Here is a 16,849-nt window from a genome sequence, read left to right as displayed (position 1 = left end):
GATATTATAGAAAGAAGGAATAATATGATATATAAAGTTGTTTATAGTGTTTTGGAGTTCAATCCTAATTTTAAGTATAGGTGCGATTTGTAATTTCTACTAATCCAACTTTGATTTAATTTTTTTTTTTTTTTTTTTTTTTTTTTTTTTTTTTTTTTTTTTTGCGGTACGCGGGCCTCTCACTGTTGTGGCCTCTCCCGTTGCGGAGCACAGGCTCTGGATGCGCAGGCCCAGCGGCCATGGCTCACGGGCCCAGCCGCTCCGCGGCATATGGGATCCTCCCAGACTGGGGCACGAACCCGTATCCCCTGCATCGGCAGGCGGATTCTCAACCACTGCGCCACCAGGGAGGCCCTGATTTAATTTTTATATTCTGCTTTTTTTCATTCTCATCTACAGAGACCATGCACATAGAAGAAATCAGTTTCATTATTTTAAATTGCACGTCTAATGTTAACAAATTTAACTAGGAGAACCTTTTTTTTTTGTGATATGCCCGCCTCTCACTGTTGTGGCCTCTCACTGTTGTGGCCTCTCCCGTTGTGGAGCACAGGCTCCGGATGCACAGGCTCAGCGGCCATGGCTCACAGGCCCAGCTGCTCCATGGCATGTGGGATCCTCCCGGACCGGGGCACGAACCCGTGCCCTCTGCATCGGCAGGTGGACTCTCAACCACTGCGCCACCAGGGAAGCCCTGGAGAACCATTTTTGATTAATACGGTTTAGGAAAAAGAACCAGTTTGATGGTAGAAAAATAATACTCTTCCTATTAAATCTGGAAATTGTGTGAATAATTTTTATAAAAATGTCCCTAAGAAATAATTACAAATGTATTAGAAAATACATTTTTATAAAAGTAGGTAGTTGGTTAATTTGCAGTACTAATGAAAGATTAATGTGGTTCAGTTTCCTTTTTTTCTTCTAAAGATATGTGTTAGGACATGTAGTGCTTACATGTTTGTCCAGTCCAAAGTATGAAATGATCCCCTTAGAGAAATCTGGAACCAAGTATGCTCTTAATTAGGTGCTTGTTGCCATATTATCCTTTTAGATTTAGCAATTTGAATTGAGATGAAATTTCAGAAAAGTACAGTAGTATTAAGATTTATAGAACCCCTAAGTAAGCATTCCATTTAGCATAATATTATAATCATAATGTAAAATTTGTATAAATAACTCTTCATTATATGAGCTTAGTAATACTGTGGTTCAAATTATTTTATTCTTATCCCTAGCAGCCAGTTTGTAATGAGATTACAAATTATTTGTAATGAGATTATACTGTATTGGATATTTTTATTTCAAATGAAACATTTTTTACTTTGATCAGAAACCTTTACTTATTATGCATAGTAAGACTGTAGGAATATTATATATATTATTTTTATAATTTCTTATTATAGAGAAAAACACTTGTAATATATCATTGCTGTAAATTGATTTAATTTTACAAAAGGGGGTGAAGCAAGGTTTCTCTATTGTTGGTTTGTAAAAAAAAAAACAAAACAACCCACAAAAAACAAACAAAAACTCCAAAAACCAAAAAACCTGGGCAGTAAAATTTGACTTTTGTTCTTTCGTTCCTCAAACAGTAATTGCAGTAAATCCATTGAATCTGGGGTCAGCAAACTAAGGCTCTGGGGCCAAATCTAACATGCCTCCTGTTTTGGTAAATAAAATTTTATTGGAACACAGCCATGACCTATCTTTTAGGTATTGTCTATTTGTCTCTGCTTGCTTTCACACTATTACATTTAATGGCAACGTTAATTAGTCACAGCAGAGACCATATGGCCCAGAAACCTTTTTTTTTTCTCCAAATTCTAAATATTTATTTTCTGACCGTTAACACACACAGAAAAGATTATACATATTCATAATATTCTATGAACCACAAAAAGTCTGCACTGTGGGTTTAGTCAATGATATTTTTATGACCCTTTAGAAGTGCTCTGTGGACAATTATAATTTCCCTGGGGGCAAAATTAAAGAAAGGGTTAAAATGGAGAAATTATGGTAGTGCATTTTATATACCCTTACTGAGCATACGTCAACCATCTCCTTTCCTCCACTGGATTGTTTTGCTCGCTCTTAACAAGGTCCGGACTCACGTGAAATGTACATTCTTGCTCTTTGCCTTTTCCTCTTTTTATCTGTAACTCACTCCAACTCTTCTTCCCTTTACAGCCAAATGTTTTGCAAACAGGCTCTTTATTTTCTTTCTTTCTTTACTCTTTTACATCCTTGGTTCTCTCCAGTTTGGCTTCTGTTCCTAACATTCTGCTGAAGGTTGGATGGTAGTAAAAATGCCATCAAATGTAATAGTGCAATTATTTATAATACTTAATTGCTATTTTAATTTTTTTCTTAATTTTAGAAGAAATTATAAATTAGTATATTCCTTTAATTTTCACAAAAGTATAAATATTGCTGCTTTTAACCAGTAAAATTTGGCATAATACATAATTACTCAAATGTGGGTAGTGCAGTTAAAACTTTTACCACATATTAATTTTTTTACATAGCATTTATTTTAGTGGCCTTCATATCACTTTTTTTTCTTCTTGAAATAATTTCTTTTTTTTTTTTTTTTTGTGGTATGTGGGCCTCTCACTGTTGTGGCCTCTCCCGTTGCGGAGCACAGGCTCCAGACACGCAGGCTCAATGGCCATGGCTCATGGGCCCAGTCGCTCCGCGGCATGTGGGATCTTCCCAGACTGGGGCACGAACCCGTGTCCTCTGCATTGGCAGGCAGACTCTCAACCACTGCGCCACCAGGGAAGCCGGAAATAATTTCTTTAGTGATTTTTTTTTGTGCATTAAATAAAGCAAGTTGCTGAAAACCAATTTTATGGTCAGAAAAACTTTATGGTCCAATACTTAAGTCAATCCTTATGTCTTCTCTTTTGAGATAAGTATAAACCACATTCCAAATATGCATAGAAAAGTGATTTTATGCTTAAATGGTTATCTATTTGTTATTTTGTAAGTTGTGGCAAATATCATTTAATATTGATTCAATTATCTTAAACTTTTGGATATTTTACAGGGGTTTTCTTGCTATTTTTTGCTATCAGATAAGATATATATATATATATAAAACACAAAACATATGACTACTAATGTGTAATATATTAATAAAGTTAAGATTTAAAATATGAAAATGCTGAAAATTAAACATTTTTAAACTAATATTTAGCTCATCTATAGCAAACTTTGTAGGGATTTCTTTGTTAATAACTATATTACTTGAAATGTTTTTCTATGCTCTGGTTGTTTTTTATTTAACTTTATTAATTGTTACATATAATGATTAAAATTGTACTTATTTACAGATTTACAAATGATTTTCTGATGTTCCTTCTTATTTCACTGAGAAAATGGAAGTTCCACAACTCTTGCTTCCTCTCTACCAACCTGCCACCTCTATTGTCAGCATTCTCCCTCTCTCCTGTCACAGCGGCTGAGCCATATACACTGTCAGCTGAGGCCAGCTCTCCTCTACTGTATCCCAGCTCCTCTCACCTACTCAAGCACATGACTCCTGCAATTGTTCCTTCTCTTTCCTTCACTGTAAACTTTTTCCTTCTCTGCTGGATCACCTCACGTAAGCATAGAGATGTACAGTAATATGTCATATATTAAAAAATAGAAGAAAACAAAACACCCTGGACTCCACTTTCTCTTCTAGGTTCATCTTGATTTCCTGGGCTCTGCTTTATAGCTTATCTCCTTGAAAGAGTTTGTTGCTACTTCCTCATTTCCTACTCTCTCATTCCTACTCTAGTTCCACTTTCATCTACATGACTCTACTGAAACTTTTTTCAGTGACTTCACATTGCCAAATTCAGTGATCGATCCTCAGTACTCCTCCTATTCATTCTCCTTGCATCATTTGTCACTGTTACCCATTTCTTATTTCTTGCAACACTTTCTTCACTTGATCCCTGACCAAAGCACTCTTCTATTCTTTCACTACTTCACTGCCCCCTCTCTTTCTTAGTCTCTATTTGGTAGTATTTCCTTCTCTTCCCAATCTTGAAACAGTCCTAGGTCTTCCTTACTTCTCTCTTTACATTCACTTCCTAACTGGCCTCATCCAATCTTGTGACTTGAAAGTGTATCTATTTACTGATCATTCCCAGATTTAAACTGCATGTCCTAACTTTTTCCCTGAACTCTGGACATGTACTAATAATGCTCATTTTCACTTAATTGCCCAGCAGACATATTGCATTTAACATGGATAGAAACAGTTCCATGATTTCTCCAAGCACCCAATTCCTACTGCATTTGTCCCCACTTCACTAAATGTCTGTCTGTTTCTCAGCCAAAATCCTTGGAGTCATCCTTGGCTTTTCTTTTTTAACCAACACCTGACATCTGATCTGTAGGAGAATCCTGTTGGCTCCATCTTTACAGCATGTCCAGAAGATACCCATTCCTCACAATCTTTACTGTTACCAACTTTGTCTAAGCCACCAATCTTTCTCTCCTGAACTATTGCAGCAGCCTCCTAACTAGACTCTCTGGTTCTACTCTTGCTTCTCTAGAGTCAGTTTCTTCAAACAGATGCCAGACTAATCCTTTTAAAACAGAAATCTGATCAGCATCACTTGTCTCTTAAAGCATTCTGATGGCTTCTGATTCAGAGTAAAATCCCATTCCTCTCTTTGGCTCCCTGCTGTCTTCCTGACTTATCTCTCACCCTTCTATTTCCTGCTCACTTAGTTGGCTCCATTTCCAAATACTACAGATGTACTGGCTTTTTGCTTTGTATTGTATTTGTCAAACGCCTCCTTGTCTCAGGGCCTTTACATTTACTTTTCTATCAGCCAAGAATGCTCCTCTCCCACATATCCACATGGCTTAGTCTCTCATTTCCTTCAGTTCCCTGCTCAAATATCACTTTGTCAGTTATACTTTCTCTGGCCACCTTATATAAAATATCACAAACACCCCCCATCATTCTCTTCTTCAGTCTCTCTGTTTCTCTTATCTTGCTTTATTTTACTTCATAGAATATATCACCATCCACACTAGAATGGAAATTCCATTAGATAGGTAGGGACTTGGACATTTTGGTTAATTTCACCAGTGTCTGGACTAGTGCCTGGAGCATAGGAGATGTTCAGTTATATTTTATGCACCATGATGATATTAGTACTTAGCAATTCATTAATATTTTATTTTAAAAATCTTATGAATATTGACATTTTAAATTTAAAAAGTTATATTGCAACTTATCACTATAAACATTCCCTAAGACTTAACTTTTTGGGCTTCCCTGGTGACGCAGTGGTTAAGAATCTGCCTGCCAATGCAGGAGACATGGGTTCGAGCCCTGGTCCAGGAAGACCCCACATGCCTTGGAGCAGCTAAGCCTGAGCGCTGCAACTGCTGAAGCCCACGTGCCTAAAGCCCGTGTTCCGCAACAAGAGCAGCAAGAGGAACTACCACAATGAGAAGCCTGCACACCGCAATGAAAAGTAGCCCCCACTTGTCGCAACTGGAGAAAGCCCACATGCAGCAACGAAGACCCGATGCAGCCAAAAATAAATAAAATTTAAAAAAGTGATTTAACTTTTTGAAATGTACATAAATTAAGCCAATGTAGTAGAAAGAAACAATATAAAGTCTTTTGTTTGATTTTATCCTAGGTATGAGTTAATACAGAAGGGAGTAACTGAACTTAGAGGTGGTGGGCATGTTCCAGATGTCTACACCCAGAATATGCTTTTAGAAAATGAGAACAAAATTTTGAAGAAAGACTTGAAGCACTGTAAACAAGCAGCTGAGTATGTTATTTTTTAATGACTTTTTTTTTTTTATTTTGGACTAAATAAAAGTAAGGCATTGAATTAGCTAATAGGTGGATGGTGGTTAATGCAACAGAGCTTTAACTCTGGAGAAATGAATTATATGTCAGTTCTAGTTGGAAAGAATATGAAAGGCTTCACCAGCAAATTAATTGAACAGATGAGCAGACCACTCACAACTGTAATTCACCAACAAGAGTGGAATGCAGGGGGTTGTGCAGGAGGTTGTTAATTTGTTATGTAACATTCGCTTCCTTATGTATTTTGATAGTCTTATCATGGCTTGTGGAAATCTTCCCCTATGAGAGTAAGCTGATTTCTGAAATAATAATAAAATTATAGAAAGCTAAAGGAAGGAAGGAGCTAGTGTATTGTTAGTAGAGCAATTTCAGTATTTGCAAGTTGCCCAAAGAAAGCTGTTATTTTATAATTTCATAGCATGAATTTATGCACAGAAGAGAAACGTAACAGAAACCAAATATCTCTGCATGTTTCTTTCTTTCTAAATTAATGAAAGACATGCAATTTTTGGCAAACAAATTTAGATAAATGGACAGTGTTATTCTGGCAAAGACAAATATGTGAATGTGTTGACTTGGGGTGAACATACTCACCTAAGACAATGTTAGATGAAAAATCAATGCTTAGATATGGAGTAGACAGTTTATGCTTTGTTCATTAATTTTTATTAAACATTTGAAGAGGGGCTTTCTCTGTTAAAGAATCATATTAAAACAAAAATTAGATAAACAGAACTACCATAAAGGAACATAATATTTCTAAGATCTTTGTAAAAAACTTTAATGTAAAGAAACGAGACTGTATTGCCAGGTGAAGGAAACAGTTAAAATAAGCTTCTGCTTTTGAATGGTGGTGGTAAATAAATAATAATTTTTACGATTGTTTATTCAGTTACTATGTGCACTTACAGAAATGTATTTTGCAAGTTATACAACTTTCATATTATCTATGGATGTACTATTTGGGATTTTACATTTTAGACGGAAGTGTATGATGATCCACAGAATGATAGTACTAGAATCAGCATCCTCTCTATCCTCAGTTCCATTTCTCAGAAGTGGTTTGCACTCTTGGCCCTGACACTCACTGTGATTTTGTATAGACACCTAATGGATGCACTGGGAATTTGACACAGCAAATTTTTCAGAGTGCTGCCTAGCATACTGTTTCAGTTCCTGATCTCCTTTGAATTATTGCTTGAGTTTGCTAATTTCTTTTGAATAGGTAGAGCCTCTTTCTGCAATGAGTTTTGCTCCAGTGCTATGAAATTATCATTTTTATTACCGGTCATTTATTGAATATTATATTTAATAACTATAATCAAAACCATATAAACTGTTGCCCATGCAAATTATTAGCTTAATGTTAAAAGAAACCATAATTCAAACAGATATCACTCAAATGAAATCTGTCTCTTGTTCATGTTTACTAAAATATCAGATTACTAAATGTTTTTAAAATTTACTGTATTTACTAAAATATAGTTTTAGTTTCAATGGGCTTATGGTAGCTCTCAAATCTATCTTACTTGATATAATTAAACTTATACAAATTAGAAAAGGAAAATATTTATTTAGTTTAATCTACCTGACATGGAAAATTTGAAGGAAAGCTGCTTGACCCTTAGTAAATGCCTAATATTTATATCATTGAATGAATATTAAGCAAATTGTGCTTCACAGCCCCTTTTGATGAAGGATGTCCCTGTGGCCTAATTTTGTTGGATACATTCCCAGAAAATGGAGACTGAAATTTTGTAAAGAATTCCCAAAACTACCTCTGTCATGCTACAAGTTTGCCCCAAATTGTAAGTTTCATCACACAGGTTTTTCAATTTGACTTGTGAGGTTATTTTTCCAGTAGGAATTAGTGATAAACATGGGATTCCCTTTAAGGAATTTACATTAAAGTTTTCTTTTTTAGGATTAAGGCTGTTTCTTAAAGCAAGATAAATGTAGATGTCAAATACTTTTCTAATAATAATTAATATTTAATACATAAAAAGAGTCAGGTTACAGATGTATTATATATAATCTTAATTAAACTGGTAGCATTTAGTGATGAATCTAGAAAAATCAGTGAAATCATATAGCTGCAAGCTTATTATTTATATAGGGAAGATTTGCCATGGAAAGAGTACTGAACTTAACGTTCAAATACCTAGCTTCCAATATTCTGCTACTTATTCACTCAGTTCCCTTATTGTTATACTGGGAATAATTATGCATAATATTATTAACTCCTAGGGAGTGATGTGATAACTAAATAAGACAATCTATATTAAAGAGCTGTGTAGGGCTTCCCTGGTGGCGCAGTGCTTGAGAGTCCGCGTGCCGATGCAGGGGACACGGGTTCGTGCCCCGGTCCGGGAAGATCCCACATGCCGCGGAGTGGCTAGGCCCGTGAGCCATGGCCGCTGAGCCTGCGCGTCCGGAGCCTGTGTTCCACAACGGGAGAGGCCACAGCAGTGAGAGGCCCGCGTACCGCAAAAAAAAGAAAAAAAAAAAAGAGCTGTGTAAATCACAAAGTGCTGTGAAAATGTCAGCTATTATTATCAATATCTCTAAAGGCTGTCATCCCTAGATTATCATATCATTATTTTTGAAATTCAGCAATGATGAAGCATGAGGAAGAGATGTAAAGGGAAAATATTTCACTATAAAATATCTGAATTGCTATAATTAAAAAAGAAATTGTCTTTTTCTCTGCTGTAAGCAATGCCAATTTTAGAACAGAGGTTTCCCTATATTTGCTGCAAATGTAGATTATCTTCTAAAATATAAAATTTAGTGTATGGTATATCTGTATGTTTCGTGATGGGTGTTAGCCAGACTTATTGTGATTATTTTGCAATATATACAAACATACATCCAATCAGTATGTTGTACACCTGAAACTGATATAATGTTACATGTCAATTAAATCTTGATAAAAAAAAGGTTGGGAAAAAACTGCTTGGAAAATATCTTTATGGATGTTTTTAAGGGAAAAACAGCATTATTAAAAAGATTTATAGTTACATTAAATATATTATTGGGTTGGCCAAAAAGTTCGTTCAGAACATCTTATAGCAAAACCTGAGTGAAGTTTTTGACCAACCCAATACATACTAGATACTGGAGAGGAATGATAAAAGTAGTAGTTTGACATTCTTTCTTGGAAGACTAGAATGTAACTGTACTTGTATATTGAAATATAGACCAATTGTTATTTTAACCAAAAATATTTAACTTTTTAACTTTTTAATTCTAAACAAATACCAAGCATATAGAAAGTAAACAAAATAAAATAATGAACTTCTTGGGCCTGTCACACAGTTTCAACACTTATCAACTTTCTGCCATTCTTATTTCATTTCTATCTCCACCCACACCCTACCCCACATCCTGTTTATTATATTATTATTTTTTTAATTTTATTTTTTTGCGGTACACGGGCCTCTCACTGTTGTGGTCTCTCCCGTTGCGGAGCACAGGCCCCTGACGTGCAGGCTCAGCGGCCATGGCTCACGGGCCTAGCCACTCTGCGGCATGTGGGATCTTCCCGGACCGGGGCACGAACCCGTGTCCCCTGCATCGGCAGGCGGACTCTCAACCACTGTACCACCAGGGAAGCCCCTATTATATTATTATTATTTTTTTTTGTGGTACGCGGGCCTCTCACTGTTGTGGCCTCTCCCGTTGCGGAGCACAGGCTCTGGACATGCAGGCTCAGTGGCCATGGCTCACGGGCCCCACCGCTCCACGGCATGTGGGATGTGGGATCTTCCCAGACCGGGACATGATCCCGTGTTCCCTGCATCGGCAGGCAGACCGTCAACCACTGCGCCACCAGGGAAGCCCTGAACTTTGTAAATTTAACTTGGAGTTACTGATGGATTTTAAGAAAGGAACTGATGTGATGGCATACACTTTAGAAATGGGGATGGGTTAGAAATTGTTAATATTGGAGGCAAAGAGACATAATAGAAGCCCTTATATTATTTTTTACAGTTTTTTTTTGTGTTATAATTTACATAACTTGAAATGTACAAGTCTTAGCTACATAATTTTGACAAACAGATGAAGTCTTGTAACCTCCATACTCATGTTACTATAGAACATTTCTATCTATCCAGGAATTTCTTTTGTGTCCCTTCTCAATCATTCCCTCCCCTGGCAATCACTGTTCTGATTTTATTTTCCACCTTAGGTTAGCTTTGCCAGTTTGAGAACTTCATAAATGGAATCACAGAATATTCATTTCTTTGTGTTTGACATCTTCCACTCAGCTAAAATCTGTAAAGTTTATATGTGATTTTTGCATTTATCAATAATTTGTTCCCTTTTATTGCTAAGTAGTACTCTATTGTGTAGTGTATACCACAATTTGTTTACCCTTTTTCTATTGAGTTGTTTCCAACTGTGGTTATTATGAGTGATACTGCTATGAACATTTGTGTACAAGCCTTTTTGTGAAGATGTGCTTTCTTTCTTTTGGATAAAAACTTAGGAATGGAATTTATGAAGGGTAGATGTATAAGAAACTGCTAGTCCATTTTCTAACATTCAAGTTGAGTCATTTTACAATCTCAAGAGCAATATATGAGAGTTCCAATTGCTCCATATTGTCACCATCACTGAGTTTTGTTAGTCTTTTAAATTTCAGCCATTTTAGTGGTTGTATGGTAGCAGCTTCTTGTAGTTTTGATATACATTTTCCTGATAACTAATGATATTGTGAACATTTTGTGTGTGTGTGTGTGCTTATTGGCCATTAATTGATCCTGCTTTCTGTTTAAATCTTTTGCCTGTTTTTGGTTGAATTATTTGTCTTATTTTTGAGTTGTAAGTGTTCTTTATATATTCTGGTTACAAATCCTTTGTCAGAATATTGTGAATATTTTCTTCCAGTTTATGGCTTGATTCTTCAATTTCTTAATGGTGTCTTTGGGTGAGCAGAAGTTTTAAATTTTGAGGAAGTCTAATGTATCTTTTTTACAATATTGCTTTTGATATTTTGGCTAAGATACCATTGCCTACTCCCAGGTCACAGAAATATTCTGTTTTCTCCTAAAACTTTACAGATTTAGAATTTGTATTTCAGCCTGTGGTCTATCTTTAATTTTTGTATACTGTGTGAGGTAGGAGCTAGAGGTTAATTTTCTTTCCTATAGGAATAGTCAGTTGTTCCAGCACCATTCTTAAAAAGATTTTTCATCCTTCATTGAATTTCTTTGGCATTTTTGTTGAAAATCAATTGACCCTGTAATTGTGGGTCTATTTCTATACTCTATTCTGTTCCATTAACCTATTTGTTTATCCTTATACTAATACCACACTCTTGATTACTGTAAGTTTAATTAAGTCCTTAAAGTGGATAGAGTTAGTCTTCCAGCTTTGTTTTTCTTTTTTAAAGACAGTTTGACTATCCTAGATCCTTTGCATTTTCATACAAATTTAAGAATCACTTTGTCTATTTCTATAGAAAGACAGGGGTGGGATTAGAATTAAGATTGAGTTGAATCTATAACAATTTGGGAAGAATGTGTGTTTGTGTGTGTGTGTGTGTGTGTACATATATTTATACATACATACTTTTTTGGGGGGGAAGGATTGATATATTTATAAGTTTTAGTCTTCTATTTGTATGGTATCTCTTTCCAGTTATTAGGTTATCTTTAGTTTAATGCTGTATATTTGTGAAGGAGCTCGAAATTTGTGCCCTTTACATCTAATTTTCTAATGTATACATTTTTGTTACATTGTGAACTCCATATAATAGGGACTTGTCTTGTGCTCAGTATATCCTCAGGGCCTGTAGCTGTGCCTGGCAAATAGGAGGGACTTATATGAATGTGTGCTATTAACATTTTGGCTTTTTAAAAAGCTTCTGACAAAGTTCAACACCCATTTATGATAAAAGCTCTTCAGAAAGTGGGCTTAGAGGGAACCTACTTCAGCATAATAAAGGCCATATATGACAAACCTACAGCTAACATCATACGCAATGGTGAAAAGCTGAAAGCATTTCCTCTAAGATCAGGAACAAGACAAGGATGCCTACTCTCACCACTTTTATTCAACATAGTTTTGGAAGTCCTAGCCATGGCTGTTGGAGAAGAAAAAGAAATAAAAGGAATCCAAATTGGAAAAAAAGAAGTAAACTGTTACTGTTTGCAGATGACATGATACTATACATAGAAAATCCTAAAGATGCTACCAGAAAACTACTAAGGCTCATCAAAGAATTTGGTAAAGTTGCAGGATACAAAATTAATACAGAGAAATATGTTTTTTAAAATACTTTTTATTTTATATTGGAGTATAGTTGATTAACAATGTTGATAGTTTCAGGCTTACAGCAAAGTAATTCAGTTATACATATACATGTATCTATTCTTTTCCAAATTCTTTTCCCATTTAGGTTGTTACATAATATTGAGCAGGGTTCCCTATGTTATGCAGTAGGTCCTTGTTGGTTATACATTTTAAATATAGCAGTGTGTACATTATTTTTTAATACACAGAAATCTCTTGCATTTCTATACACTAACAATGAAAGATCAGAAAGAGAGATTAAGGAAACAATCCCATTTACCATCGCATCAAAAGAATAAAATTCTGAGGAATAAACTTACCTAAGGAGGCAAAAGACCTCTACGCAGAAAACTATAAGATACTGATGAAAGAAATCAAAGATACCTCAAATAGTTGGAGAAATATACCATGTTCTTGGATTGGAAGAATCAATATTGTGAAAATGATTGTACTACCCAAAGCAATCTACAGATTCAATGCAATCCCTATCAAATTACCAAGGGTAATTTTCACAGACTTAGAATGAAATATTTTACACTTTGACCAAAAGACTCCAGAGATTGAAAGCAATCTTGAGAAAGAAAAATGGAGCTGGAGGAATCAGGCTCTCGGACTTCAGACTATACTGCAAATCTACAGTAATCAAAACAGTATAGTACTGGCACAGAAACAGAATTATAGATCAATGGAACAGAATAGAAAGTTGAGAGATAAACCCATGCACATATGGCCACCTAATCTATGACTAAGGGGGCGAGAATATACAATGGAGAAAAGACAGTCTCTTCCATAAGTGCTGCTGGGAAAATTGGACAACTACCTGTAAAAGAATGAAATTAGAACACTCCCTAACACCATAAACAAAAATAAACTCAAAATGGATTAAAGACCTAAATGTAAGGCTGGATACTATAAAACTCTTAGAGGAAAGTATGGACAGAACACTCTTTGACATAAATCACAGCAAGATCTTCTTTGACCCACCTCCTAGAGTAATGAAAATAAAAACAAAAATGAACAAATGGGACCTAATGAAACTTCAGCTTTTTCCAGCAAAGGAAACCGTAAACAAATTGAAAAGACAACCTCAGAATGGGAGAAAATATTTGCAAACGAAGCAACTGACCAGGGATTAATCTCCAAAATATACAAGCAGCTTGTGAAGCTCAATATAAAAAAAAAAAAACAACCCAATGAAAAAATGGGCAGAAGACCTAAATAGACATTTCTCCAAAGAACACATACAGATGGCCAACGAACACATGAAAAAATGCTCAACATTATTAATTATTAGAGAAATGCAAATCAACAGTACAATGAGTATCACTCCACACCAGTCAGAATAGCCATCATAAAAAAAATCTAGAAACAATAAATGCTGGAGAGGGTGTGGAGAAAAGGGAATACTCCTACACTGTTGGTGGGAATGTAAATTGGTACAGCCACTATGAGAAGAGTATGGAGGTTCCTTAAAAAACTAAAAATAGAGCTACCATATGACCCAGCAATCCCACTGCTAGGCATATATCAGGAGAAAACTGTAATTAGAAAGGATGCATGCACACTGATGTTCATTATGGCACTATTTACAATAGCCAGGACATGGAAGCAACCTAAATGTCCATTGACAGAGGAATGGGTAAAGAAGATGTAGTACATATATACAATGGGATATTACTCAGCCATAAAAAGGAGTGAAATAGTCTCATTTTCAGAGACATGGATGGACCTAGCAACTGTCATACAGAGTGAAGTAAGTCAGAAAGAGAAAAACAAATATAATATTGCTTATATGTGGAATCTTGAAAAATGGTAGAGATGAACTTATTGCAAAGCAGAAATAGTCACAGATGTATAGAACAAATTTTTCGTTACCAAGGGAGAAAGAGGGGGTTGGAATGAATTGGGAGATTGGGACTGACATATATACACTACTATGTATAAAACAGATAACTAAAGAGAACCTACTGTATAGCACAGGGAACTCTACTCAGTGCTCTGTGATGACCTAAATTGGAAGGAAATGGGAGAAAGAGTGGATATATGTGTACATATGACTGATTCACTTTGCTGTACTGCAAGAAACTATTATAAAGCAACTATACTACAATAAAAATTAATAAAAAAAACATTTTGGCTCTTTAATTAAGCTTTTAATAATTTTTAGAGTAGTTAATTCATGATTTTTGCCTCTTTTATAGTATTCCTTAGGAGAAGGCATCGTTTTCCTTTTATGATGGGAATTTAAATAATTTTCTCTGAAGCTCCGTCTTGCCCCATTTAGAGTACTGTCTTCCTTTGCTGAGCTTTTATAGTAAGGAAATGTAATGCAGACCATAAAAGTTTTATTGAGAGTCCTGAAGATTAGGCAGGAAATAATACTGACTAGGATTACTAAATAGAAGATTAAAATGTACCATCTTAAAAATAATGAAATACTTAATTTTATCTCCTGCCGGAAAATATAGGCATAACGAAAATTAAATGGCTGTTAATACTGAGAAAAAATTAGGTGCTTTACTAATAGGCTCTAATTTCACTTACAAAATTCACTTCTATAAAAGGTCAAAGAGTACCCAGCATTTCCAAAGACCCATTTAATTTAATGACTTTCAGAAACACACACTGTGGATAAAGATAATAATGAGGCCCATAAAATTTCATGCTTTAGTGTTTAGGTAATTGCTTGTTAAATTAAGAAGGTATTTTTTTCCAGACATGGGTATACCCCTTTCTTTTTTGGTTAAGAAGATAATGAAAGTTTGCATCTAATCTAGCTGAGTAGTATTTTGGCTATCTGACAATTATTCCAATAATAATTGTAGTGGGTTAAACAAATTTATTTATAACCAATTGAAGAGAATGAAATAGTTGGTAATTATACAGTACTGTTATCAGAAATTACTTTGATTCAAGTTTGCACACGAAAAAATACATGACAAAGATGGCCTACTTTGGTGCATGTAAACAAGAAAATGTTTATATGATACCTTTTGCCAAATTATGATAACAGAATAACTCAGTAAATCTATTATAAAAGCTGAGTAAAAACTATTCAGTTAATAACAATTATTTTACTTGGAGCATTCAGTTAAAAATAATTTTTTAGAGTACATTATTAAATTATGTTAGTACATTAAACATGGAGTTTTGGGGACAGTGCTTTTATAGTATGAAAAATATGAGTATCTTGATATTTTATAATTTAATTATATATTTTGATATGCTGCTTTCCTGAAATGGGGAAGTTAGTCGCTCTGCCATCTCATTAAGGAAAAGCATTTAAGTAGTGTGTTCTTTATGATATACGAATCTAAATAGAATGTTTCACTGAATAACTTACTTCATTGTACTTGAAATAGAATTATATATTTGGTGTCTGTCTTAATAAAAGTGTTTCTTAAAGAAAACGATGCTCTACTAATATAGTGAGAAAATACTATATAGTTTAAATATTAATTGGTTATATGAATATTTCAAACTTTTTTTTTTTTTTTTTTTTTTCTTTTTGCGGTATGCGGGCCTCTCACTGTTGTGGCCTCTCCCGCTGCGGAGCACAGGCTCCGGACGCGCAGGCCCAGCGGCCATGGCTCACGGGCCCAGCCGCTCCGCGGCATATGGGATCCTCCCAGACCGGGGCACGAACCCGTATCCCCTGCATCGGCAGGCGGACTCTCAACCACTGCGCCACCAGGGAGGCCCTCAAACTTTATTTTTTAGTACAACTTTTATTTTCCTTTTATTAAGCAAATGGGCAGCAGGAAGGTCATAATAGGAGATGTATCACCATGAAATGAATTTAAATTGTTTCACTGAGTAGACTTCATTTGTGAAAACAGAAAGCAAGTCTCTGAAAACCAATTTAATGGTCAGAAACACTTTATAAAGTACAATACTTCAATCAATTCCTATGCTTTCTTTCCTGGGATGAGTACAAATAGGACTTAAAGTGTATATTTAAAAAGTGAGTTGATGCAGTGCTGTACATTTGTGGTTCTGCTTAAGAAACCGCAATATTATTTTTCTAAGTTTTATTTAACCTATTATGGGTTTACATTTCAGGTAAGATAAATAAAATATAAGCCCATGAAATAATTCGTCAAGTTGTTGTAGACTCAAACTGGAGTTTTAGTAGACTCAAAATAGATGTTCATAAAGTTTAAATTCTTTTATAAAGATATACATAAAGATCAGTGTTACTAATAATCATGTATCCTGATATTTTTGATCCCTTAGAGGATATTTACCTACTGGCATGCCCCCTATTTTAGGTAGATAAATGTAGGTGTTTGAGGAATTGAATATATCTGTTCTACTATACTAAATAGTAATATGATGATGATGATGATTACAGTAATATTTATTGAATATTTTCTATGTGCAAGATAATATATAAGACACTTTACATACTTTTCTTATAAGTGAATATGAATTCAAGTGATGTTCTTGTGTTTTCACAACAAATTGCCAACTCAGCCATTTATCATTTCTAGTCATTCTATTTAAACTTTCTCCTCCTTTCCACTCACTTCTCCACTCATTAGGCACATTTTGGTGGCAGAGGGGTTCTCTCTGTTTTTTGGTCCATCTTCTCTCATACATACACACAGAGTTAAAACCTGGAAAGAATAAACTGTTTATCTAATAGTTGGAATATTCCACAGATGATTTTTCAAGTCTCAATATTTTAATCAACATTTTCTTGTGCCT

At 35.0% G+C, this 16,849-nt stretch overlaps 1 protein-coding gene across 1 annotated transcript in view; it reads left to right on the top strand.

The window, feature by feature from the left end:
* SPAG16 (sperm associated antigen 16) overlaps nucleotides 1–16,849 on the top strand; it is an 850,722-nt gene that overhangs the window by 30,236 nt on the left and 803,637 nt on the right. Inside the window, exon 5 of the mRNA XM_082631278.1 lies at nucleotides 5,661–5,798. Within this exon, the coding sequence (XP_082487404.1) occupies nucleotides 5,661–5,798 (138 nt within the window). The remainder of the gene's footprint in view (nucleotides 1–5,660; nucleotides 5,799–16,849) is intronic.

Source organism: Mesoplodon mirus, assembly GCF_964341445.2.
Source record: "Mesoplodon mirus genome assembly, chromosome: 8".
NCBI classification, from domain to species: domain Eukaryota; kingdom Metazoa; phylum Chordata; class Mammalia; order Artiodactyla; family Ziphiidae; genus Mesoplodon; species Mesoplodon mirus.
Note: the sequence above shows the minus strand (reverse complement) of the source record. Positions and strands in the feature narration are given on the sequence as shown.